The 26,778-nt window shown below is 43.5% G+C and overlaps 1 protein-coding gene and 1 long non-coding RNA gene across 3 annotated transcripts in view; one reads left to right on the forward strand and one right to left on the reverse strand.

Moving 5' to 3' along the window:
* LOC116333153 (pre-mRNA-splicing factor ATP-dependent RNA helicase DHX15-like) lies at positions 1-26,524 on the forward strand. 2 transcript variants are annotated; one of them, XM_031756318.2, is made up of 14 exons: positions 1-229; positions 1,855-2,161; positions 3,627-3,820; positions 4,157-4,316; positions 5,422-5,640; positions 8,928-9,095; positions 16,456-16,542; positions 16,954-17,103; positions 17,609-17,717; positions 22,316-22,507; positions 23,570-23,692; positions 23,789-23,979; positions 24,800-24,969; positions 25,893-26,524. In XM_031756318.2, exons 1-14 carry the CDS (start codon positions 219-221, stop codon positions 26,008-26,010), a joined length of 2,199 nt encoding a protein of 732 aa, XP_031612178.1. In that variant the 5' UTR covers positions 1-218; the 3' UTR covers positions 26,011-26,524. The 2 variants fall into 2 exon arrangements, with proteins under 2 accessions (XP_031612178.1, XP_031612177.1); XM_031756317.2 differs by lacking the exon at positions 1-229 and adding an exon at positions 252-393.
* LOC120438907 overlaps positions 4,553-26,778 on the reverse strand; it is a 29,453-nt gene continuing 7,227 nt past the window's right edge. The window contains exon 3 of the long non-coding RNA XR_005612242.1: positions 4,553-4,654. This is a non-coding gene — a long non-coding RNA (uncharacterized LOC120438907). The remainder of the gene's footprint in view (positions 4,655-26,778) is intronic.

Genomic DNA, 26,778 nt, shown 5'->3' on the forward strand with positions numbered 1-26,778 from the left:
CCGACTCTGCTCGAGAAGCAGCGGACCTCCTGCACCCTCCCCCGCATCCCAAACCCGCTGCACAGTATCTGCAGGCACCGCGATAACCTTCATGGACCGCATTCTGTGCACGAGTCAGTAAAGTCGGGACGATTTTGTTTGGGTTTTTTTCTTTTTACAGCGTGCTTACCGGGTCTCACAGTAAAATCGCGGCTCTCGAGTCATTTTTGTCAAGGATAATGATGATGAGGTAAGAGCTTCCGGTCGCCATTTTGCCGGTGTGTAACGGTTTGGGCAAAATCTGAATGGAATAATTAGCCGCTGTTTGGACTGATACCGGTGGGAGATGTCTAAGCGACATCGTTTAGATCTGGGTGACGATTATTCGTCGAGTAAAAAGAGGTCCTCCGATGGGTATGTAACGGTAGTCCTCATATTTTAGCGTTAAGCCGTTGTGCTGTTTTTTAAAGCTCTGCAGCCTGATTGTTGTTGCTCTGACGCTAACTAGCCATGCTAGCACGTATGCTAAACACGGTCAGCTAACAATTTAGCTCCAGCAGGTAACAAAGTGTTAAGTTATTCTACTGACGGGGTCACATATGGAGGTGAGATTTAGTTCTCCACCAAAGCATTTAGCACACAGTCGGTCAGCCATCGGCCTGGTCCTTTCTGCACGTGGCTAACGTCCCATGCTAACCGGTGCTAACTGTGTCTTTAGTGCTAAGGTCAAAATTTTCGTCACACAAACTCAGCAGGTGATGTTGAGTTCTCGGCTGGTATGGCGTGCAGCGCTTAGTAAAAATCTCACAAGGAAAGTTTCTTATGAGTTGTACACGGGACATCTTGCTGGCTGGGTCAGTGTACCAAAGAAGAAGCCCTGACAGATGTCGCTGTCATACCCCGGGCTGCTTTGGTGCCTTGTCTGTAAGGACCGGAGTGTGGATAGGGACCTGCCGGGCCTGGAGCAAGTTTGAGGAGGACCCTTGCAGATTCAGCCTCAGGGTCATTGCTGTGCATCTCCCATCGCGTTTGACCTTAGGCGACAGAGAAATAAAACAAACACACGACAGGGGGCGTTGAGATAAAACAACCTATTATGTGACCTATAAGAAGTTCAGTGCAATTACTAACGTAAATGAACATGAAGGAGCTATGCGTGTATATTGCAGCACTCCCACGCTCAAGGACGTGAATGCTAAGAGATGCTTACTAGCACACACCTTCTGACAGTCATGTTTGGCCTCGTTGTCAGTGAATCTCTAGAGTTGTGTAGAGCTGAGAAGTTTTTAGTAGTTAAAGTTTAGTTGCATTTATATTATATATTTGATTAAATTCGCAGCTGAGCGTTTAAGGCTGCCCTGCCATACTGGGTAACACCTTGTATATCAGAGGTACTAATGTGTCACGTGTTATTTACGCACACCATCTGATGCATCTGGCCTGTGTGTGTACCCAGCATCACTGTCTGATATCTAGTTATGACACCTCAAAGCTTTTTGCAGCTGATGCGACAGTGTTTATGGTTCTCGTGTGATCTTAAGGCATTTAATATATCCTTTTGCAAAAGAAGCAAGAATACCATGGATGATTAGTTTATCTGTGACCTTTGCATGCTACACTTGATTAGATTGCTTTTTGCAGTGGGTAAGCCACCGTGAATAAGAATGTGCAGTAACCTTTTCATGGGATTTTTTTTAAAAGAAAAGCTCTTGACGTGGCCTAACATTTGAGCAATGTTTGTCCCGAGTTGGGCCTCTTGTGTCTAATTATGTGCGTATCTTTGTTTAATGATGTGTTGTTGTATCGCAAAAAAATCGGTCGGTTCGTGTGGCAGTGCTTCATGAAATCTTAAACTCATGCATCTCGCCCTCACAGGCGCGACAGAGACCGTGACGAGAGGTCGCGGGACCGCGATCGAGACCGTGACAAGGACAGAGATGTGAAGCCGTCCGGGGTGCCTACGAACCCGGCTGCAGGCATCGCCGGCTTCCTTAAGCAACCTGGTATACAGCAGCAGATCAACCCCTTCACTAACCTGCCCCACACGCCACGCTACTATGAGATCCTCAACAAGCGGCTGCAGCTTCCTGTGTGGGAGTACAGAGAGCGCTTCACTGAGATCCTGATGCGGAACCAGTCTTTTGTGCTGGTGGGAGAGACAGGCTCTGGAAAGACTACACAGGTAGAAAAGCAAAATATGCAGCAGTTTTATTTCTATAATTTTCCATTAGCCTCCTCCAATATATATATTTCAATCTTTTGATGAAAGTGTGTCATATTAAATGAAAGCTAGAAATTCTGCGACTAAAATTGGTATAATTATATCTTTAAAAACAGGGTGGAATGAACAGATGATGCATTTTAAACAGTTCCGTTGCTGAGCTGATTCCCAGTTTGCGGTTGTTAAGTTTATTTTAAGTTCTTGAAAGAGCTGGGTTGTCTGTTTTTTATATTAACATGAGAGAAAATTAGAGTAAATCACTGGCTGAGCTGTGGCCTCCTCCTGAGGTGAATATAAAGTATCTTCCAAACACTTGTTAAAATGAAAATGTATAATCTTGTCAGTGCTTGCTGCTTTGGCAATGGTATAAAATATGTGTTCCTCACAGTCACTGTGAATTTTAAGACCTAGCAGAAAAGTGGTCTCAGAAAAGGACCACCAAAGTAAAAGTTGTTTTTATGTGCACTAAATGATTGTCATCACTTTAATTGTTATTGTATTTGTTGACATTGTAATTAGTCCACAGTGTTAATCTAAATGCAGCTTAAATCATTGTTAGTGGGTATGTGTGGATATGATTGGCAGAGGAACTTTTGCTTCTTGCAAGTTTGAGCTCTGCAGATGTTTCCCTCAATTTTCTTAAACGCTTGTCCAGCTCAAGGTTGTAGAGGAAGTGGAGGCCATCACAACTATCATAAGGTAGAAGGCAAGGTGCATCCTGAATTGTTTGTCAGTCTATCACAGAGCCAACACATAGAGACAGACAGCCAGTCATGCTCGCACCTCTGGCCAATTCAGCATCATCCATTAAACCTAACATGCATGCCTTTGAACTGCGGGAGGAAGCTGGAGTACCCAGAGAACCCACACAGGAAGGCCTTGGCTGGCCTTTGGGTTTGAAGGAATCCTCTTGCTGTGAGGCGGCAGTACTAACTGCTGTAACACTATAGCTCACTGCAGATCTTTTATTTGCAATGTACTCTCTGACTATTGAACGATTCTGCTGCGTCTTAAGTGAGTTTCTTGTCCTGCACATGAACTCCAGCATCTTATCCTTGTGCCACAGTGGTCCTTGTTCTGCTCTGCAGCCTCGGCAAGCTTGATGTTGCGGACAGCAAGTCAGTTCACTCATACCTGCTGAAGAAGACAGTGAACTGAGAGAGAATGGATCTCATGTAGCTCCTTTTGTTTTTAGCAGCATATCTGGAGTAAATGTTTTGACTTTAATCAGTAAAGGCTTTGCAGGACCCAGCAGGTTGTATTAATGAACGCAGTATTGCTCTCTGTGGTTTTAATCGGACATCTGCATTTGACCTTCACATCCAGTGCCCTGCTTTTATCTGACCTGCAGTCCTGCTCTTGTTTCTCGCACATCTATAAACACTCTTTGGTTCAAACAAAACCCGACTTGTCCGCTGTGTTCCAGATCCCCCAGTGGTGCGTAGACATGGTCCGGTCATTGCCGGGACCAAAGAGAGCGGTAGCCTGCACCCAGCCCAGGAGGGTAGCAGCCATGAGCGTTGCCCAGAGGGTTGCAGATGAGATGGATGTCATGCTGGGCCAGGAGGTGGGCTACTCCATCAGGTTTGAGGACTGCAGCTCTGCCAAGACCGTCCTCAAGTAAGAAGGATGTTTTTCAAATCAAAGCCTACAGCTGTATTGAAGCTGATAATTGCAGAAAACTGGCAAGAATAACAATAGCAGTTTGCTGGTTAGTTGCAGTTTCATTCAGTAGCCCGAGTAAATAAATAAGCTGTAATAAAGTAGTCAGGTATAATGTATTAACACAGTTCTGCCCAGAGCACTTTCAAAGGGGAGGATGTCCCTTTGGGATCCCCACTTGCTTCTATTTGAAGCAGGTTTTATTCAGATAATGCGGTTTTACATAATGATAGAGGGTGAATATATGATCAGCCTTCACAAACAGTGTTTCCTGCATGGATGCTGTTCTCCCAGGTACATGACAGATGGAATGCTGCTGCGGGAGGCCATGAACGATCCCCTGCTGGAGCGCTATGGTGTCATCATTCTGGACGAGGCCCACGAACGCACATTAGCTACAGACATCCTCATGGGGGTCCTCAAGGAGGTGGTCCGCCAGAGGCCTGACCTAAAGGTAAAAAAACAGCTTTCAGAAATGCACTCAGTTCACTCAATGTTTTTGTTTCTATTGCCTTAATTTCATCATTAGTTACTGCAGTGCTTTTGGGCAGGTGATACATTGATTTTAAGGAGCGAGCTTCCACATGTTACGGTTTTATCTGTCAATCGTTGTTTTGCATTATTTGCAAAAATATGTTCCTCTTAAGGTTTCTAAAACCCTGCTGGAGACGTATATAATACTTGCCCTAAGGATACATTCGCTCGCAGCCGGTGTTTATGTCCCTCTTCTGTCACTCGTCTCTTTTGTCACATTTGTTGACAGTGTCCTCATGCCTGACAGCTGTGTATCTGCTGAGGGAACGGGGGGAGGAAACAATCCTGTTAGCTTCAGAAATGCAGAAATCTGTTCTGCACTGCAGCAACAGTGGAGATTGCCTCTCAGAGACATAGGCCTGTTTTTAAACCAGCTAACCAGTAGCAGAACAGCAAACGTGTCGGTGTGGATGGGAGCACAGAGGCAGGCAGGAGTTTTATAGGGTAGAGCGTGCCAGGCATAATTCTCATAAAGCAGATGGATAATGACTGGTTGTTTGTCAGCGTGGAATCAAAGGTTAGATTGTTGTTCGCAGACTGTTAAATGAGGTCTAGGTTATTGGGAATGATCATCCACCCACACCCCTCTATCTCCTTCATCCCTATCGCCTACCGAATTTGAAAGTTTAATTTGCCTTGATTAAGAGCAATTATGATGTCTCGCAGAGCGTAAAGCGAAATGCAGAGACGCTGGCCCCTGAAAATGTTTGAGATTGAAAATGGGAGACGCGTTTCCCATCAGAATCCTAATGCACTCTATCTAATGGATCTGGAGAGAACATTGTGTATCCAACATCAGGAACAAGGACTGTCATAGCTCTGTGTAGGTCAGTGACTTGGATTGTAATGCCAAGTACCACATTATAGACGCCATCTTGAGTTTGTGCTTCAACCTCATTCGAGTGCTCGCTGCCATGGTCATATACACTCTGCTGTCTTTACGTTTTCTTTAACCGCTTTCACGAGCACATTGAGCCTCACAGACGCGTTAACTCTCTCGATTTCCCGTGTCCTTCTCGGTTCAGGTCATCGTCATGAGCGCCACACTCGACGCCGGTAAGTTCCAGGTGTACTTTGACAACTGCCCACTGCTAACCATCCCGGGACGCACGCACCCCGTGGAGATTTTCTACACACCGGAGCCAGAGCGGGACTATCTGGAGGCGGCCATCCGCACCGTGATCCAGATCCACATGTGTGAGGAGGATGAGGGGGACGTTTTGCTCTTCCTCACTGGACAAGAGGTAAACTGCCTTGCAGATTCTCCTGATGTTACTGGTGTCATGTTCTAAACAGTAGAACTGAGTTTATTAATTTATAATTTTATGTCATATGGTCAATCCCAGCTTATTTATTTATTCATTTAATTTTCAGACTAACAGTCCTAAACACAAATATGTTTAATCTGCTATGAAATAAAACGTTTAAGCAGCTGGAACTCGTGACTATGTGCTATCTGTGCTTCATAGAAATTGAAACCATTAAATCAATTTCATCTTTAAGTTAAGCATCTGCATATTAATCTAATTACATAGATCAGTCGCTCGCATAAACTGTTTGGAGCACACTCACACGCACACACAGGCGCGTACTCTCTGCACAGGAAATTAATAATTCTCAGATTGATAGATGCGTTTTTGGAAACCTCCAGGATTTGTACACCGACTGGAGGGAGGAGGAAAAAATAAAACCCCAAAAAAGAAAAGAGAGAAGTGACCCAGATTCTGCCCTTTCCACAAATCTCAAAAATTAAGTCATTTATTATTTTTTTTCCCCTCCCTGCAAATGTTGTCCACTGATGTGTAATGGAGGGCAGGGTCCGTGCCCAAAGTGATGAATTTGGTCACAGCTGGGTGAACACACACACACACACACACACACACACACACACACACACGCAGAAAAGCAGCAACAAATGTTTCAATCTCCTGATCACTAGACAGGAGAAGCCTGTCGGATCCAGCAGCGCCCGTGCTGGTGTGAATATCCTCTCAGCATTTTGACAAAATGGTGCTGAGATCATGTGATTAGTGGTGGATGTAAAGGAGGATGTGAGTTTACAATGATGCGTCCCCATCTTTCCTGCACCGTACTAGTTTTGTTGTTTTGGGTTTCTCATTTCCATCGGACAGTGAGGTGTTTATTAGCAGTAATTATTTGTCAGTCGACACCTACTTGGCTGTTGTACTACACCTACGTCGGTTTCATTTGTCAAAGCAGGATCGATATGCAGCTTGTTACAAACAGGATAAAGTCATTGAGGTGGCATGGTGTTTGAAGTGGTCTCCTTTGAGGAGCGCTAATTGATTTTTAGATTTAGTGGCATCCCAGCTGCTCCGATGAATGAGAAGAAAGGTCTGGGATATTTAGAGGCTGTGCCTTTTTTTTTCTCCCCCTTTGTTTTTTAAGTTTAGATGTAATTTGTTGACTTTAAGTCCAGCCCCTAACCCCACACACACCCACACCCACACGCTGTGTCAAGCTAAGGTATTACTGACAGCACTCCCACGGTGAGTTCATTATCACCCTCCCCTAATTGGGTTAAAGAAGTTAATGTGTGTTAGGTCTGGCAGAGATGGTTGTTCAAAGGGTGCAGCAGCACGCCCCTCAAGCGCTTCTTAACCTCTTCAGTCTCCCAGCAACTTTGATGTAGACTAATGATTGGGAGGCAGATCCACAGCAAAGCCATAGACTCTTTTTATCTGACTGTTTAATTTATAACAGACGGAGAGGAAATGCACACAACTCCCATCCTCTCTCTTCCACAGTTTATTTTTCTTCTCTGAGATATTTAGCTTCCATAAACAAATAGAACTGAAGCACCAACTCCAAACAAGAAAGTCGAAACTTATCACAGCTGTCGAGCAAAGATAAGTCCTAATATTTAAGCTTCCCCCTCAGCAGCTAACATCAAAACATGATTGGCGGCGGGGGTTGTTTGCTAGTCAAGAGGAGTTCCTAAATGTGTCGGTTATTAGCTTGGCTGTAGATTGTTGCTTCTGGGGTCACAGGGAGAGCTGGTGGACAGGTTCCCGACACTGGCCAAGTGCCCCTGTGTGTGTACAGACCCACACAGGGGCACACAAACACACATACTTTGTCTCCATGTCCCTAAGGGACTAGACAGCCAGCTTGCTTCCAGCACTTTGGCAAAGAGGTCCACTTTTTTTCCCCTCCATGGCAGCTGCTGCTTCCAGAGGCTTGATAGGCTATTAATACTGAGGCTAATTTTACCAATCCATTCAGATTTACCGTTTTCCACTTGTTACTGTGTTGATTAAGAAGCACATGGCCATCAGCGGGGTTTGACTTAATGCGATGAACAAGGGGACAAACAGAGCTAGTAACACATTCACAGTCCAGAAGAAAAACGGGGAGGGAGGGGCTTCACAGTGGTCTTTTCTCATATCAAGGCGAGTGTGGCTTCACACGGCGGGTCCAAATGAAGTCAGTTTTAGTCATGCTTAAACTCAACAAAAGCACAGTATGTTTTAAAGGAGGATGAAAAATGCCCGAGAAGTTCAGAATGCATATTTTATTGACGGACTTGGGGATGAAAAGGGTGTGTAGAGACCTCTGATGTGGCCCATTTTTATCTCTGTGAGCGCCGCTGGAATAAGTTTGGAATCAAAGGGCATGCTCGTCAGTGCCTCCGCTGCTGCATTGCTCCCACGGGCCTGCAGGTGGTGCAACAGCATCAGCAGTAAAGTGACACCCGTAGCACTAATAATACTGCGGCTTCATGAGATTAAACGATTGGTGTTAAAGGAAGTAAGAGAATGGTTCTCAACGGTGGGAGCTATTCAGAAATATTGTTTGGGGCCATGCAAGAAACTTCTTAAAACTTTCAGAGATGTTAAAGACATGAAAGTATATCTGTGGGAAGAGTGATAGTGATAAACATATTCCAGGGCTCTGGAATATTTAAGCATATTTAGTACTTTTAAAATGATATTGTCATATTCTTTGGAGAACAGGCCCTAACCCAGTGTTCACTATGGTGCTTTCCTCATTCCTAGTGCGACTCAGGCCCGCTGTCTGTCTGCCAGCCCACCGGCTCTAGAACGTTCAGCTTCACTAAACTGATCTGCCATGATTTGCCGCTGGTTATGCATCAGCGCTGCAGTCTCATATCACATTCCCCCTCTACAATACTGCACTGTGGAATAATGAACCCTGTTTGAGTCTGTCTGGCTCTGTGCGTGTGCCTTCAGAGCATGCGCGTCCATGTTTTCCATGATTGCTGCATTTGACAACAGAGCCACAGGGAGCTCAGCAAAGCATACTGCAGTCCAGGTTTAATTTCCTCCGTGAGATGGAGCGATAGTTAGAACAAATGTACTGTAGCAGGGAATCACGCTTTCCCCCGGCCGCCGCTGCCTCCTCCTCCTCTTGCCTTCCCTCTGTCATCCGGATTCACCGCCATTGTTTATCCAGGTGTTGTTCGCATCCGGCTCAATTTATTTATTTCTTTTGGCGTTTGCGTACACAAGCGGCACCTGGATTAATTGTTGTGCTCCCAATCTTTCAGGAAATCGACGAAGCCTGCAAGCGAATTAAGAGGGAGGTTGACGACCTGGGGCCCGAAGTCGGCGATATCAAAATCATCCCGCTGTACTCGACGCTGCCTCCACAGCAGCAGCAGAGGATCTTTGAGCCACCCCCGCCCAATAAACCAAATGGTGCCATCGGAAGAAAGGTATAGCTGCCCTGTTGCTATAAAAACACACAGAGGGGGAGGTAGAAACGGGGAGATGGGCGGGAGGGGTGGAGGCTAAGTGAAGAGAAATTGAGTGTGGTTGGTGTAGAAAGGCCAGATGGGGAATAAGGTGGGTAAAGTGAGAGAGCTGGAAGGAAGGGACTGAAACTTTTTTTCCCTTTCTCAGCTTTAGCACAGAACTGACTCACACAACATATGCTGCTTTTGTCAGCATGCAATTCTCTGCTCTAAATTATAACTGGGGTATTACTCATGCCCTCCGAGCCTGAGGAAAGTACTGCATTCTCAGTCGTTTTTATCTTTCCTCTACATTTGCACAGACCCTGCTGCTACTGGGGAAAAGAAAAAAAAAACAGGCCTCAGACCTCTGCTTTATAAAACCATGTGAAAGATGCACTTTATATGAGATGACCGAAAACAGGACTCTTCTTGCCGTACACCGTACAATCTTCCTTCAGTCACTTGATCGCAGAGGAGTGGATGATCCTTCTATTGATACAGACACGAAAGAGTTCCTCTCTTTTGTGTGACAGTTTCTATTCACAGGGGCTCATAACCAGAGCAGCAGCAGCAACACCACCTGCACCGTCACACTGTTGGCTAGGGATCTGACAGAATATCCGAATCTCATAGCTGCCAGCAAATGAGTAAACACTCACCCCAACATCTGATAGGGGACGGTGTTGATGAATGACTCATTGCTACAACCCCTCTAATTGAGGCAGATCAGGCTGACATATGAGCAGCGAAAATATTTATGGGCTGTCAAAGTTAAATATGTCACATTAAGCAGGTCGGCCATCAAGTTTGTATTTCTTATAGGCTTGTGTGGTATCTTTTTTTGTTTTCCTAACTTACTGACATTTTGCCAGGGTTTATGGCATATGATGGTATTTATGTTTAATAATAAATAATGAATAAAACCAAGATAAAGACTGCCATTACACTCTCCGGCAAACAGTAGTTTAACCCATGACATGTTTCCTTACAAAAAAGAAAAAAAAAGAAATTGCAGACACATGTTTTCCTTACAAAAAGGACAGATTTTTAACTTTCCAACAATCCTCGAACTAACCGGGTGTGATATACGTTTCCTTCAGGAAAAACGACCACATATAAGCAATTTATTCAATGTGTCTCATTTAAAAAATGATCCTAAATTAAGCTGCTGTAGATGATTTATAGAGCAGTGTGTAAAACACTTATTTGTAGCAGTTCTGAAAAAGAAAAATGGAAATGCATAACTGGTGGCCCAGTTATTTTTTTCTGTGAATATATTGTATACACTGATTCCAGTACTTTATATTTATATTCTAAAATCAACAAGAAATTAGAAAAGAATTCTTGAAATTCTTCATCCATATTGTTTTGTTTATTATGGAGGCACAGGACTTTAGGTAATATAATATGTGAATGCTATACTGTGTACCAGTGGGTACTATATAAAGCTGGAGCACTGCATAGCCACGTCCAGTCCAGGTTTATACAGTAGACGCTATAGAAAGAAAGCTGCTAGTGCTAGCTCTGCTGCATTTAACAGCAGTGTTTTGTCACGTTTAGATGAGTTAGATTAGATTAGTAGCTAACTGCCTCTTTCCTTAGATACTTGTCAAACGGTCCTATGACTCTGCTGCTGCAGGCACAGACAAAGTGGGCTGAACAGACACGATCCACCAGTGGTGTTGTCAAACTGGCATTTTAAAGAGTTGCGCTCTTTAGCCACCTGTCTGTGGAGGGAAATGGTCCACACAATGTTGTCTGTGTTGGCTGGCTCACTTTTTAAAAAAATCTCAACTGGCTCTTCACGAGCACATACTTCCTCCTTGCTTTCTGTTTTCGTTCACTTCCAAACATCTGCGTCATTTTAAAAGAAGAGGAGAATCGGTGATTTTTATTTGAAACGCTATTGAAAATCATACTGTTGGGATGTATAATACCCTGATGCACCAGTGCACCGCCCAAGCCTAACTTCCAGCAAGGCCCACACAGAGGTCCTCCCCTCGTGGTGTAGATCAAACATTTGGGCACAAATCCCTTGTCCAATTACTGTCCTGAGCCTTAAAGGTTCTTCAGGCTTTCTGTTTAAATGAGCTGTATGTGTGCTGCAGAGGCTTAAGTGGCCCAGGACTGGATAAGATCTTTTTCATAAGTTCAGATATCATTGCCAGTGTTTTCTTTTGCCGTTCCAGGGAATGTTTATGTGAAATATGGCCAGTGTTGCTTAGGGGAAACCTTTTAATATTACTTTGCTCTGGCAATGGCCCCCGTTTGGCTGTGGGTGTATATGGACATTTGTCTGATGTGCTAGAGTTAGGAGCTCCCCCCACTGGGACTGCGCCTCTTAAATAACAGCGATGCTGTTACCTTGCTCTTCTCTTGGTGGACAAATTTCGTCGATGTCTTCACGATACGCGTGTGTTCAGTTCATACATGAAATAAAGTGAATTTGCTGGTCCTCCTCACCGTTGAGCCGGCGAGCACTTTGAGGTTCAGAGCAGCAGTTTACGTCCTTTTCTTTCCCCTATTTGTCACGTGCCTGTTGAATTGGTGGAGGTGGCATCTAAAGTTGCCACGCTCGAAGTAAATGTGCTTCTCCTCAGTGACTGACTGAGCGACTCATCAAGTGAAAAATGCAGAGATGTCATCTAAGCCAGCCCAAGAGGAAGTAGTGAAGAAGAATTAAGGTTCGCCACATCTGCCACTATGCATGCTAACGACTGCATTAGGCACCCCTCAATTAACATAAAGCACTAGCTCGTCATTGCTCTATTTCTCCAGGAAAGCCACTGATCTTCCATTCTGAGCAGTTTTATCATTTAAAATCAAGTCAGAAATTGAATAATTACCAATAAAGACCATAATCTCACTTTGCTTTCCAGCATCTCACAGATTGTCTCTAATAAGTGCGCTATGATGAGTGTTAGGATTGTTTTTTAGCATTGTCACATTTGGAATATTTCCTCCAAATGTCACTTTTCTATTCTGTTTCAATGAGCTTTGAGTGCGGGTGCAGCGACTCTGCTCTCAGCACGTTCTGCTTCCCTCAGTCAGGGGAAGGCTTTATTTGTCAACAAGCACGCGTTCCTCAGCAGGGCATGTGAAAGATGGCCCGAGTTAGCTATAGTACTTGCTCTCTTGCAGGTAATAACCCAGAAATAACATGCAGAGATGATGTTCTAATGATATTACTGATGAAGAAGCCAGGATTATCCAGTGCAGCAGCAGACTGGAAGGAGCCAGCCTGCGTTGAGTGTAATGGGCCTGGCCTGGATAATCCTTCAGAATCAATGCAGTCAATGAGGTCTTACCCATATGATCATGAAATGTGAGAGGGTGTCATGTGTGGCATCTGCTGGAGCAACTGACTGCGTCCCAACACGCAGGGGGGTGGCAACCTTCACTAGGCTTTCTTTTTTCTTTTTTTTTTTAACTGGACTTTGAAGCTTTCCATGCCTTTCATTGCTCGCTGAGATGTTGGCCGCTGACATATCTGTCCGATCGCCTGATCTCGTCCCTTTTTTTGGCCAGCTACTTTAATCCCAGACTGCTGCTGCTGTGGGTAATTGGTCTCCCAGTCATGTGGCTGTTTTCAAACTTTAGGTCACCAACAGCCCTTCAAGCTATTACCTGTCATTGGGATCGTTTTAGGTACCTTGTGATTCTTTGCTTTGTAGTTCAGAGCCTGGGATTGTATTTTTTTATATATACAAAAAAGGAAAAGGCATCCTTCCTTTACATTTACATAAAACCTGTCTCCAGTAGCTTAGAGACCTTTTAAGAAGATGTTTCCACTACATGCATTAGTGCTCCACCACAGGAAGAGCCAAGACTCAAGTATGTTTCACTTTGTTTGTTTTCCACTGTGATCAAATGCAAAAAATGCCCAACGTAGTTAGCACTAGGAAAGGATGACCCATTACTAACCTGGATGGGGTATTATTATGATCTTTATTATGTGGTGATATTGTCTTGTTAAATATGCAGAATATTTTTCACTACACTTCTTGGCCGTATGCTCCATTTCTTTGACTTCGTTCGGAGCCATTCTCACTCCAGCTGTCTGTAAACAGCCTTGTTACAGTTGACCCCTTATGATCGTTTTCATCTCCATTCTGTGCCACGAGATGACCGTACCCTTGTTTCTGTAGATCAGGGGTGTTCAATTAAAATTTAATGAGGTCTAGTTAGAGAACATTTCCTCAAACAAAGCTCTGCAATATCATAAAGTATTAATGTACAGTCAACAGTTGGCTGTCAAGTAAAAGCAAGTAAAATTCAGCATTATTTGGGTAATGTTTATTATTCATTTTCACAATAAACTGCTCTGATCATATAATAATAAATGTTCTTTTCTTATTTCAAGTAAAATAAGGTTTGTGTTCATAAATAAAATGTAAAAAAAAATGCAGTTCAGGTTTCCCCTTCTTTTTTTTCCATCAGTCTCTTTTCTCTCTGATTCCCGGACTTACTGCTCTTACAGCTTTTGTCTCCTCACTTAGTTTTCCTTTTTCACATGCGCTCTGAATAAATCTTTTGATTGGCTGAGAAGCATCATGTGGGATGAATTACAATGCACACACATTGATTACCGTGAAGAAAAAGGAAAAGGCGGCGCAGATTAAAAGTAATCTTACGGCAAATATGAGCAAAGTTGTGCAGAGTAAAATCGAAGCGGTAATAAATTAAGGTCTAGTCGTGGCTTTGGGTTCTTGAAGAATAGCATGTTGGTCTGGAGCGAGGTTCGTCCCACGTCTCACGCAAACGGGTAGAGAAAAAATAAGTTTAAAACTGAGCATTTAGAGCAGCCTGAAGGTTTGAGTCAAAGGGATTTTTATTAATATAAACATACCCAATTTGAATGATATGAAAGCCCTTTTTCATTCTGTCTTCTTTGTTTCAAACCTCCGAAATTACCTGAAACTTTGACTTTTTTTTTTTTTTTGCAGACTTAGTTTCAGGAAGTTGTTTGCAAAGTGTGTGGGAAACACTGGGAATAAACATTTTAATCTTTGACAGTGGTTTAATATTACTACCACAGTTTCACAGCCTATTGCTGTGGCAGTAGGCCATGATTGTACTTTTAGCTTTTGAACCGTTTGGCCTGTTATTTATAAAGCCTCTAGTACTTTCATTTGAGTCGAAATTAAAATAGCCAGGAACTCCTTGTATAAAAAGCCAGCCATTTGGCAGATAGTGCCGTCTGATCAGTTTCATACCAGCATTTATTGCCATCTCTCTATTTGTCGGCTTGAATGCTAAGGGGAATGTGGTTTCGACAGGTGAATTACTCGAGGTCAAGGGCTGAAAGAGGGAAAAAAAGAAGCCCTCTCTGGCATTAATAACTAAATAGTCAGGCATTCTGTGGCTGAAGTAAAATCCTCGCTTAAAAGGTGGGATTTAAAAGTCTCCAAGGCTCACAGCTTGAAGACAGCTGAAGAGGCACAGCTACAAAGGAAGTGTGTCAAGTGTGCAAAATTGGTTCTGTGGACCTGTATCAGCAAAGACCACAGAGACCTGTTTGGTTTTGTGCTTGGCATTTTATTATGAAGACTAACCAAGAAGCACGGACAGCTACCACCAAATTGCTCCTCAGGTCAGCCTGCAGCTTGTTCCTGACCTGGTAAATGTTGAGCCGGCCAAAAGGCGGGGGCTAAGTGTGGAGGCATCTTTATTTTATTTGTTTCACCCCAGAAACCCTCAAAAATCTGAAACTGGCAGCTGCCAGCAGAGTGGGCTGTGACACTGCCCACGCTGTCTCATTTGCCTTGATGAGTTAAAAAGGTTTCTGTGTCCGGTCAGTTTCCAGCGTTATATAAGCAGAACTGAGCCTGGCAGCGGTCAAGGTTCGCGTGAGTGCAGCTGTAGATCTGCCTTCCTGCTACTTCCCCTCTGTTTGTGTTTATGCTGACAGTGAGAGACCCATAGTTTCATGTGACTCATTCAATACATATATTTTTTTATTTGCTTCGATTCAGTTGTCATTTTTCATTGACATCTTTGCGGTTTGGGATCATTCATCACCTCATAAACCAAGCAGCTAATTTTCACTTATATTCTTATTTCCTTTCCTGTTTTTTCTCCTCCTTAAACTATTTTTAATCCATCAGCTCATAACTCCTGAATGCCTGGAATGAAAATAATTCTGCAGATTTATTCAGTTGCTTTTTTATTAAGCGATATAAGTAACTACTATTTTCATATTGCGCATGCAATGATCGGGGATAACATTATGACTGCAGTGAATAACCCTGATTATCTCTTCATCATGGCACCTGTTGGTGGGTGGGATATATCAGGGAGGAAGTGAATATTTTGTGCTCAAAGTTGATGTTTGAAGCAGGAATAATGGGCATGTGTGTGGCTTTGAAGGGAGACTAACACAGTGTTAGGCAGTCTGTTATAATGGTACGCCTGATTGGTGTACATATATTATGTAGCAAAACTTTGACTGACACAGTCTTCCAGAATATTTAGAACTAAATTAAATGTGAGATATTTTCAGTGTTATTTGCCTCTGGTTGTGTTGCAAGTGTGGCTTTGAAGGAGCCGGCGTTGCAGCGTTGAGGGGTAAGTTGGCATGTCTGCAGACAGCGGTGTCGCACATATCAAGAGACGCGTTTTCGGTTCACATGAGGGATTTGCAGCAGCCCTCAATTAGAGGGGAGGAAAAAGATGTTTTTGATGAAAGTGCTAACCACTGTTGCACACCATGTTTTAAAAAGCAGGCCACCTAACAGAACCCATTAAATTAACACTGCTCTGTGGGTTTGAAAAGCTTTCCAAAAGAGGGAAGCTGACATCCCAACAAACCCAGCGACATGCCGGAGATAGAGACTCCAGCCACACACACACACGTGCGCACACAAAACTTGAGTAATTTTTATTCGATGAGACACCGAGCACCAAGCCAGCACTGTGCACAAATCTGTTGATAGCACTAGATTGCAGAAACTGTTGTGGTGTCGCTTTGTTGGGCTGCGCTCGGCAGCCTGCAAACATTGATCTCTGCAGACTCGTTGAGCTGGCTCACATCAGAGCAGACGCTGATATCCACGTTTGTTTTTCTCTCTAATGTTTAAGGATCACTGATTTCTCAGCACTTTGTATGAGGTTATCTGAACCTTTTTTACCAGAGGAACTACTTTCTGATAGGCATATAGAGGTTTTTGTATTTATGCTATGTTTTTTATGCATCTTAATGGTTTGCTGAATGACCGACTCAAACTATTTTCATGCAGTTTTATGTATCAAAGTGTAGCAGACCATTCTCGGGTCTCGTCAGTCCCTTCAAACTCCCCGGGCGGATCATTTCTTAACTCGCGTCTTCTCATTTTCACAGGTCGTCGTGTCAACAAACATCGCCGAGACGTCCCTGACCATCGATGGGGTGGTGTTTGTAATTGATCCCGGATTTGCCAAGCAAAAGGTTAGCTTCCCTTTTCTCCCTGCCACCATCCCCCCCACATCTTCTCCCACCACTCTTTATCTGCCGCGATCATCTGCTTCTGTTGCCTGAGAATCCCCAGATAAACACAGCAGTGCACACCTGACAGCGGCAAAGATGGAAAAGCCTGTTATTTATTCCTCTGACATTTCACCAGCCTAGAGCCAAGTCATACACATGGCACAAAAAGAGATTATATATGCTCCAAGGTGGATTGTGTGCGCGTGTGTATTGTACGTCTTCTTTTTGTTTGCTGCTTGTATATATAGTAGATTGTAGGTGGTTTAAAAAAAAAAAAAAAAAAATACTAGCTTTTTTTTTTTTTTTTTTTTTTTTTCTACCCTAGTTTTTATTCAGCTGAAATGTGACTCATTGACCTCTTTTCCCTCTCAGGTGTATAACCCACGAATCCGAGTGGAATCCCTTTTGGTCACAGCCATCAGCAAGGCCTCAGCCCAGCAAAGGGCAGGCCGTGCCGGACGTACACGCCCAGGAAAGTGTTTCCGGCTTTACACAGAGAAAGCTTACAAGACAGAAATGCAGGTAAGAAGCAAAGCAGTTTGAAAACCATTAAAATTGTACAAGTTGTAAACACATGATTGATTCTCATATCTCACATTCTGCAGTGCCACAAGCACTTTGTATTCCCCCAGAGCAGCCTTCTAGCTGGAAAAGCTTTCTATTATGCAATATTTGCTCTTAGAACTCCTCGATTCCCAGTTCAAGCGAATTATCATTCCAGGAGCCTGGTGCTAAAACGCACCTTTTTTCCACCCTTCCTCATAACCCCCGTTAATGACACGGCCACCTTGTGACAAATGGACCCGTGGGGGCCCAGTTCTCCACTTTAACAGGCTAATTCTTTCACATCACGCCAAGTGGCAAAGGGAATTTTTTTAAACAAGTTAAATAGCCCTTCGAATGCCCCAGACCCCCGGTCTCTGTTCAAGTTGACATATGAGTGATGCATGAGTAGATAATAAGCAGGCCTGACTAATTCATTTTGGATTGTTCCTCGGTCTTCTTTCGTACCTCTTTACTGGTGCAGGACAACACGTATCCAGAAATCCTGAGGTCTAATCTGGGCTCCGTGGTGCTGCAGCTCAAGAAACTGGGCATTGATGACCTGGTGCATTTCGACTTCATGGACCCACCAGGTTAGTGTAACACAAATGTTACTCTAAACCTTCCAGGTATTGAATGATCGGCTTCATATTGGATCCAAAGTAATATCGGAACCATTCCTAAATGCAAACGGATACATCACTTTTAAAATAATTCCAACACCATGTTATTTTTTTCTTAAGTAGCTTTGCATGATTAAAGTTTGAAATAATCCTTGTTTATCTCACGGTGGGCTACGTCCATCCACAGTCTGAAACAAGCAGTTTCAGCTCCTCTTTAAGCCTACCTCCTGTTTGCATGGATTAGCACAATAGCTCTTCTTTATTGCTCGATTTCTAGTAGATTTATATTACTTTGCAGCTGACAGTGACCACAGGTGTCAGTTAACCAAAGAATATTGAGATCTTGAATTCGATTAGCGCCCTCTGAATCAGGATGAATACACTTACAAACTGTTATGAAATCGAGCAACATTTAGTCGAGCTGCAGTTGCTTTGATGTACGATATCAAATCTGGGTTGGCAGCGTCACTTGGGAAAAACAACAAAGCAAAGAAGGGATCTTGGCAGACATCAAATAAAACATGGTGAATGTTTGGAGATCTGAGGATATGTGTTGTGATAGACATGGACTACACACTAGTATCTTGCAGTTTTTATGAGGAATCCGCTCTAAATTTCTATTATTGCTGTTCAGGCTGAGAAATGACTGATGTGTGCAGTTAGTATTCTGGCTGATCACTTAGTTTATGCACCGCCTGTCACTGTTGCTTGAATTATATCCGAATCCTGCTCGATCTGTGCCAAAACACAGACCTCTTCTCCCCCGAGGTGCTAAGTTATGGCATTCACCAGGAGTGTGCGTGTGTGTGTGTGTGTTCCCACGTCTTCTGGAGGAGACCACCCCTCCTTTCCCTATCCTTAACCTCCTCCTCCTCCCTCCACCCTTTTTCTCACCATAATATAGTTTTCATCTCACCTCTGAGATTAAACCCATCTCTCCCCGTCCACTGTGGCAAACGCCATTTTGAGAATGAAATTGGTTACATCAATAGCAGCACTATCACCTTGGCTATTGCCTTCCCTTTATATTCCTCCAGAGAAACGTGACTGACCTCCACCACCACCACCCCCACGTTTCTCGCAAAAACGCAAGGGTATACATCAACATACGAGGACCGGCCGAGTCTAACCGGGAACAGTCAGGCAAAGGAGAGGGGGGAGGATCACCTTTTTATTGATTTGAGCCACTCTCTGCAGAAGGTTTCTCCTAAATAGCTCCTGAGCAGGCTGGAAGCTGCAGCTAGTTGGGTGCAACAAATGAAGTCTGCTTTAAGTCTGAGGAGTTCCCAGCGAGGGTTTTATAACGGCTATTTACAGCGGATCAATTGTGATATGCCGTGTCAGAGGCCTGCCTGGGAGAAAATACAGGTCAGTGTAGTGACTCTGGGCAGTCGGGAAATCCAGTGAAACAATAGTCTCGTGATAGAATGTTTTTTTGGCCATTGAACCCCTTTAATCATGTTTTTGGCATGAAGGTGTACGTTTCAAATTGGCAACTTTCTGAGGCGACTGTAATTATTGTTCGGATACAAGGTCGACATACATTTTTTATTATTTCCGCGCATATTGGATTCGAGTCCTGGCCTTTTCCCCATTGATGATCAGCCTTCAAACCCAAAGTAGTTTCTTTGTGTTTTCGCTTGTCTGTAATGTGAATTGGAACCTTAATCCTCCCCCCTTACCGTGAAATGCTCAAGTACATAGGTTATTTCTTCCTTTGCCCACCCCGTCTCCTGCTCGCTAAACACAGGAGCGACAGTGCGAGCCAGACAACCAAATAGAAAATCCAAAAAGAAATCAGTAGCGATTTACACAAGGACTTGGCTGGGTGGGATTCATTTTCCTCGTGACATTTCCAAAGAAGTACCTTTCAAAGCCAGTGTGGTTTAATGTACCTTTAGCCTTTCGCCTCATTGATTTGGCCCTTGGTTAATATATCGGATTCTTGTGTGTTGAGACAGTCAATACTTACTTTCTGATGAGTCGCGTTGGGTATAGATTGAATTTCCACTCGGGTTCTTAACGCTAGCGGTACTTGGAAATCAGATTTTCACCTTTTGTTCAGGCCCACACAAGCTACTGTTGTTGCTAAGTAATGTGACCGGCACTCACTTTGTGTATAGAAAGGAAAAAAAGTAGCGTTGATGCCCCAAATCAATATTTGTTAATCATAAAAAAACACCTCCCTGCTTTTTGAAATTGAATTTTTTTGGGGGTGGGGGAAAGCGCTTGAGAGAAACGAAAGAGAGCGAGCGCCGCAGCCCGTGCTTGAGCTAATTTTCAGTTAACATGCAACTGGTCATTAGGCTTCAGCTCTCGGGAGCCAAAGGTCAATAATTGCATCTGGAGGAAAAATCTTTTAACCAAACGGTGGAAGCCTTTTGTGTTGAAGCATTAAGTAGAAAGTTCCCCTGTAATTGCATTAGTTGTTTAGGATTGCCTGAGCGGAGGATGAAAAATGAGCTCTGCCATGATTACTTCTCCACTAAGTTCCTGTCTAGTGTAATTCTGGCCGTCACATAGTGAAACTTCGGAGCACAGCAGGTGATGGAAACACTACCTTTTCTTCCTTTTCTTTGGGTTTTTAACTTCTTTTATTGTGCTGGTTGATCTAATTTATTACTGATTCCATGGACTGTGCTTCTCTTTTCTAGGTCTTAGTAAGTCCTTGAATAAGGAAATCTCTTTTAGTCAGTACATTTTAACTTGTGACCCAGCTGTTTCCCCACATTTAAAGAGTGAAGTTTTGAAATGCAGTAGCTTGATTGTGATTGATTTTCTTTGTGTACTACTTAAATTAACAGCTGTAAATTTAATCTGACCGTGAAGACACAAACGGGAAACCCTAGCGTGTCGGACTGTTCCTCAGTTGCTCTGAATATTTTAGCCCAGTTGGCATTGATTAAGTAGATTAATTTATTAGGTGTGCAAATCAAAATAGGATGTTAGTTAATATTGTTTGCTATAATCTAATCTGCAGATTAGGAGCTTTCTGCCAGGCCATTGCCAAGTGGTTTTTATTTTACTTATTTTTAGATTTTAGATTTGTATTAGTTAATGCATCATTTCAGACTAATGTTACCAGCAACTATTTTTACAAATAAAAATTGCTTGAACAATATGAAGAAGAAAAAAGTAACTAAAGGGTCAAACACCTGTTGAGCTGATATCTATCCACTTAGCTACACTAATCAAGGTAGACTAAATCATTCATTGCGCTGCTGCTAGCGCAACCACATGTAAGAGAACGCGTACTCTTTACTTCTATTCATGCTGAAGGTGTGAAATCAATAATCTCTGCGGTTTGTCTCTCCTCCTGTGTTCAGAGGTGCACATACACTCGCTGGACACTTTATTAGTTACCCCTCGCAACTACTGGTTTAGACTCCTTTAACCTTCAGAAATGCTTCAATTGTTTGTGGCGTAGATTCAACAACGTGTTGAAAACATGACTCAGAGATTTTGGTCCATATTGACATGATAGCATCTCAACGTTACTGCAGGTTTTTCAGCTGCACATCCATAATGTCAATCTCCTGTTCCACCAACATCCCAAAGGTGCTCTACTGGATTTCGATTAGAGTCTGTGGAGGCCAATCATGAGTACAACTCAATGTCGTGTTTAAGAAACCAGTTTGTATGATTTTCACTTTGTGACATGGTTTGTTATCCTGCTGGAAGTATATCTAAAGTGTGCAGAGAAAATATTGTCCACCATTGTCTTAAATTGCTCATATAAAGCAGGATGGAGCTATGCTTTCTTTGTCGATCCCAAACTCTGAGCCCGCTATCTGAACGTTGGAGCAGAAATTTAAGCTCATGAGAGCAGACGATGTGTTTCCATCTTCTGTTGCTCAGTTTTCATGAGCCTGTGTGAACTGTAGCCTCCGTTTCCTTTCCTAGCTGACAGGAGTAGGGCCCAGACTTCTGCGGCTGCAGCCCATCTCCTTCAAGTTTTGTGTGTTCAGAGATGCTCTTCTGCACCTTTTTTCTCTTGTTATGTTGTTTAATTTAAAGTTCAGTAGTCCATCTTTACCAAGTGTATGTGTCTATGTGCCTAAGTGCATCACTTTGCTGCCATGAGATTGTCTGATTAAATCAGACAGTCTGTGGCCGCCACACTTTTAGCAGTCAGTGAAATGGCAGCAGTACATTAATAAAGTGCAACATTAAATCTACAGATAATGAAACCTTCACACACTCCTCCTTCCTGTTGCAGCTCCAGGATCAAATGACTTCTCTTGGCAGGAACTGTGTCTCAGATGTTTTAGTTCACTGTCATATGAAACCCACAAAGCTGCGACTAGCACATTTAGCATATTTAGCTAAATTAGCTAAGCGGTTAACTTGACCTCTTATCTCACTTCTAAATGTGAGCATGGAGTACGGCAGTATTAATCAATTCTGACATAATTGTGTGTGAATGAGTCCCAAACTGTCCTCCTCAAGTGTTGCTGCAATGAAAGAATGACAGTTCTGCAAATTGTCTTTTTCTGCCATCTGTGTGTGTTTTGCCCATGGGCTTGGAGCATTTTAATGGCCCATCTCTCCCGCTCTGTCTTCTCCAGCTCCAGAGACCCTGATGCGAGCCCTGGAGTTGCTGAACTACCTGGCAGCGCTCAACGACGACGGTGACCTGACCGAGCTGGGCTCCATGATGGCAGAGTTCCCCCTGGACCCCCAGCTGGCCAAGATGGTCATCGCCAGCTGTGAATTCAACTGTTCCAACGAGGTCCTCTCCATCACTGCCATGTTGTCAGGTAATGCTCAGGGCTGGCCCCGCTGCTTGGGTCTGATCTGCTACTCTTTCCATTTCCTGTGCTCATAGGCCATTCCTCCCAAATGACCAGTGAGCTGTAAGGAAATTTACAGAGCAGCTTCTTTATCTTCTAAGAGCCCTTTATTCATTCTTTGACCCTTCTTGTTAGTCTAGTGGTGCTGACACAAGGATTTAAATGGCTCTTTTTGATGCATACCAAAGCCCTGACTGGTTTCAGGTTTTGTGTGCGGTTATTAAAATATCAGCAGTCAAGATGTTAAGGTCTCCTTAGTATTGGGGTAATGTGTACCTACTGAACTTCAGTACAGGAAAAGCAGAGGATAAAGTCAATGGTGTCAGCTGTTATTTGCGAGGAAGGGGAGGGGGGAAAAAACTACATGTCTGTACAAAATGTATAGGTGTAGCTGGAGCAGCACCAGCATGCTACAGCAGTAATTGCACTTTGGGCTTGCCAAAGCAGAATGCTGCTCATTGAGATGAATCTTGACGCCTTTGAAGGGAGCGTGAGGGTCTTTGAGAGCGGGGAAATGGATTTAACTAGGTGCTCGGACGTGGTGCGCACTTAAAGCAGGTGTTTCAGGATGGCAGGTTTTTGCTGAGTTCATTAAAGTAAGCAGCAAAAGTACACCTGAGAGCGGTGCCGCCACAGCAACCAACCATGAGGCTCAATAAACACAGCTTTTACCCATTAAAGCTACAATCAAGCAGGTTTGGCGTTAAGCAATTCAGAGCGAGTTCGTGCAGGGGGAGAGGGCAGAACAAAGAGTCCGGGGGAAGTCCACATCAATGTCAGGTGTAGGGTGGGAGGGGCTGTTTTGACTGGCTGTAGCCAGAGTGTAGCAGATCAGGACAGAGAAACCCATCCTTCTTCCCTTCTCTTTGGACCCTCCTTTCCTTTTTCCACCGTAATCACTTGGCAATGCAGTGTGCCCTGTGAAGTGCTCTGTGCCTCTCTTGAGCTGAGGCCTTGTTCCTCTCTGTGGGATTTGCTTAACTTATCCCTATGGGCGGCTGTGTTGGGGCCTATACCAACCTTGTTTAGTCCCACAGTGCTTTGTGCGACCCACGGAGGCCAAGAAGGTGGCTGACGAGGCCAAGATGCGCTTCGCCCACATCGACGGAGACCACCTAACGTTGCTCAACGTCTACCATGCCTTTAAACAGAGTGAGCGGCCTGTTTACCCACACGTTTCACTGATCAGATTCATTTTTTTCCTTTTTTAAATGCTCCTTAACCCTAAGTTGCTCTCTTCCCACACAGACCACGAGTCCACTCAATGGTGCTATGACAATTTTGTCAACTACCGCTCGCTGATGTCAGCAGATAACGTACGGCAGCAGCTGTCCAGGATCATGGACCGCTTCAGCCTACCGCGAAGGAGCACGGAGTTCAGCAGCAGAGACTACTACATCAACATCCGCCGAGCACTGGTCACAGGCTTTTTCATGCAGGTCAGTGTGAATCTGGGGCTTTTTTGTTTCTTAAGTTTTGTAAGGTTAGATGTGCTGTTTAGTCTCCCATCCTGTTGCCAGTGTCATTATTTTGCTTTCCTTTATTTATTTATTTGTTGTTGTTGTTGTTTTGTGACATTTCATATTTGAGCAAACGCTGTCTGTATACAGCTCCTCTGCTAATCTGATGCTCATTGAAGTATTTTTGTGCCAAACATTTGTACAAACCGCAAATGCAGCCGAGAGCTGCCTTTTTTTTTTCTTCTTCTTTTTCTTCTCCCCCAAGCAAACACGCACACTCGTGCACACGCACCAGCGAGCTGCTTGTTTTAAGCACATAACAAGAAATGAAATCAATTTGTTTCTCGCTCAGGAAAACAAATGGCAGTTTTGCAAAAAGCCATTTTCAGGGCTACCTGAAACAAGCAACCTGACAAGTTGAATTATGGCGTTAATATTTAAATATTTGTCAACATTAACCTTTATCTCGGAGACAAATTTGCAGCTCATGTTCAGGCGTTCGCACTGTTTGAGATCATGTCTTTGTTTGGAAAGGCCTTTATTGAGACTGATTGCCTTGGTTAATCACGACCGCCAATGCAGCTCGACCACAGCACACACAAAAAAAAAACCCTCACTCACTACGAATTAGCCTCAAATGTCTTGCTACTTTTTTTTAATCAAAGCATTAATAATTTACTTCTTAGATTGTAATGGGACTGCATGATTAACACACACACACCAGTAAAAGATGTGTGTGTACTTGTTTTGACTTTTTCTGGATTTCATGTGGTTTGCCGTCTTGCTGCGGTTTGAACAGGTTGCTCACCTGGAGCGCACAGGCCACTACCTGACCGTGAAGGACAACCAAGTCGTACAGCTGCACCCCTCCACCGTGCTGGACCACAAACCGGAGTGGGTGCTTTACAACGAGTTTGTGCTCACCACCAAGAATTACATCCGCACCTGCACAGACATCAAACCCGAGTGGTGAGTTTCAGCAGCTTCATTCTGAGTGAGAGCGCTTTCATTTATTAACCTGCATTACCTACGTGCATTTCCGCCTAAAATGAGTGGTGCTGGTGCACGATAAGGTGCTGGTGCACGATAAACTGCTGGTCTAAAACATATCCGAACTGTGGCCTGCTTCTCAACGGCGCCAAGACGGACGTTGCTCTGCAGCAGCACCGCATTGGTGAAAAAGAGGATTAATACCAGTTTTTAATGGACAAAGGTGAAGCAGCTGATTGGCAAATCGTGTCCGCCATGAACATCACAATTCCTGCCAGTAACATTGGTACACTTTAAATGTTTACCAAGACTCTTCACCAGCACAGGCAATCACGTTGGTGGTTATGAGGAACTAACGTTGTGCGTAAACATGACCCTGCTACACGTGAAAGTCATTAAATGTTTTTAATTCTCAAGTTTTCATTTCAGCTATGAGTCACTGCAGCACACAGCCACTATCGGTTAATCTAGCAATTATTTTCACAATCAGCTAATTGTTTGCTCCATAAAAATGTTATCAAATGCTAAAAAGCGCCTCCTATCACACATTCCCAAAGCTAATTGTGATATCTTGTTCTTTGCGACCAGCTGGAGCCACTGAAATGTTGTGATTTTTATGGTTATAAAAAGGCTGACAAAAGCAATTATGACAAGGATCTAATAAAAATAAGATTGCAGTCATACCAGCGTAGACTTATGAGCATCGTTGCGCTAGCAGCAAAACTGCAACAAACCTCGTATGCGCGTTTCCCTCCTCCCCCTCTGTGACCTCGTCCAATTAAGGATCAAATTGTCGAACCCGCACCAGTAGTCGGAGTGTGAATATGGAAGAACGGCACTCTCCCACAAGTAAACACCGAAGACAATTTTTGTGACTAATGTTTACTTGCTTTTCTTTCTAGGCTGGTGAAAATTGCCCCGCAGTACTACGAGATGAGTAACTTCCCCCAGTGTGAAGCTAAGAGACAGTTGGAGCGTATCATTGCAAAACTCTCATCCAAGGAATACACTCAGTACTAAGAAGGTTTGCATGTGCTGCTGCAGGAGCAGCGTCCTCGCCCGCCTGTACAAAATGAAGCTCTTTGGGTTTTCTGTATATTTTATTTGTTTTATTTTCATCGTTCTGAACTCTATTTTTGCTCCTGTGTATTGAATGCGTAATGGTTTTAAAATCAATGATGAATTGACCTTCGACGGCCACTTTGCTTTGTTTTCTTTAAGCCAACATGGTTAAAGCACTACTAGAAAAAAGGACTACAGATGATGAGTGGTTATCAGGAGTTTAGTCATTAGTCATTTACACCTGAAGCATGTTGTTTCATGTGAATTTCAACATTCCTCCTAAAAAACATCCAAAATAACAAATCCCACTTTGGGATTCTTGGTTGTTGTTTTGCTTTGTTATGATGATTAAATGTAATTTATACTGCATTTTGATGCAGGTGAAATGTAATGTTCTCTTGTCATGGAGATAATTTCCTGTCACATTTCCTGTCATCTGTTCAACTTAATAAAAATGTCTTTTGTAATAAGATGTTTCTTCCTCTGTCTGCGTTAAAATAACAGGATAATCTGTACATAAACTTTCTGTCATCACCCTCACGTGCGCACACGCCGCTCGGCAATCACGTCCTGACCTGCCAAATCCAGCTCGTTTCCCCGCTCTTGAGGGAAGTTAAATCTTCTTACTGGGATATTGATAGCTTCAGAAACAGTTGGGGAGAGGGGGATGTTAATTGCAAATGTTTCGGAGCAAGATCAGTGTGAAATCCCTGCTGCGCTGGAGCC

The sequence above is a fragment of the Oreochromis aureus genome, linkage group 3, assembly GCF_013358895.1.
Source record: "Oreochromis aureus strain Israel breed Guangdong linkage group 3, ZZ_aureus, whole genome shotgun sequence".
Taxonomy (NCBI): Eukaryota; Metazoa; Chordata; class Actinopteri; order Cichliformes; family Cichlidae; genus Oreochromis; species Oreochromis aureus.

What these genes read in the sequence shown, in the direction of transcription:
- LOC116333153 (XM_031756317.2), top strand. Translation starts at nt 326, where the DNA reads ATGTCTAAGCGACATCGTTTAGATCTGGGTGACGATTATTCGTCGAGT. An exon ending in CCGGATTTGCCAAGCAAAAG is followed by an intron (nt 16,543 to 16,953) that starts GTTAGCTTCCCT and finishes TTTCCCTCTCAG; the next exon opens with GTGTATAACCCACGAATCCG. An exon ending in ACAGACATCAAACCCGAGTG is followed by an intron (nt 24,970 to 25,892) that starts GTGAGTTTCAGC and finishes TTTTCTTTCTAG; the next exon opens with GCTGGTGAAAATTGCCCCGC.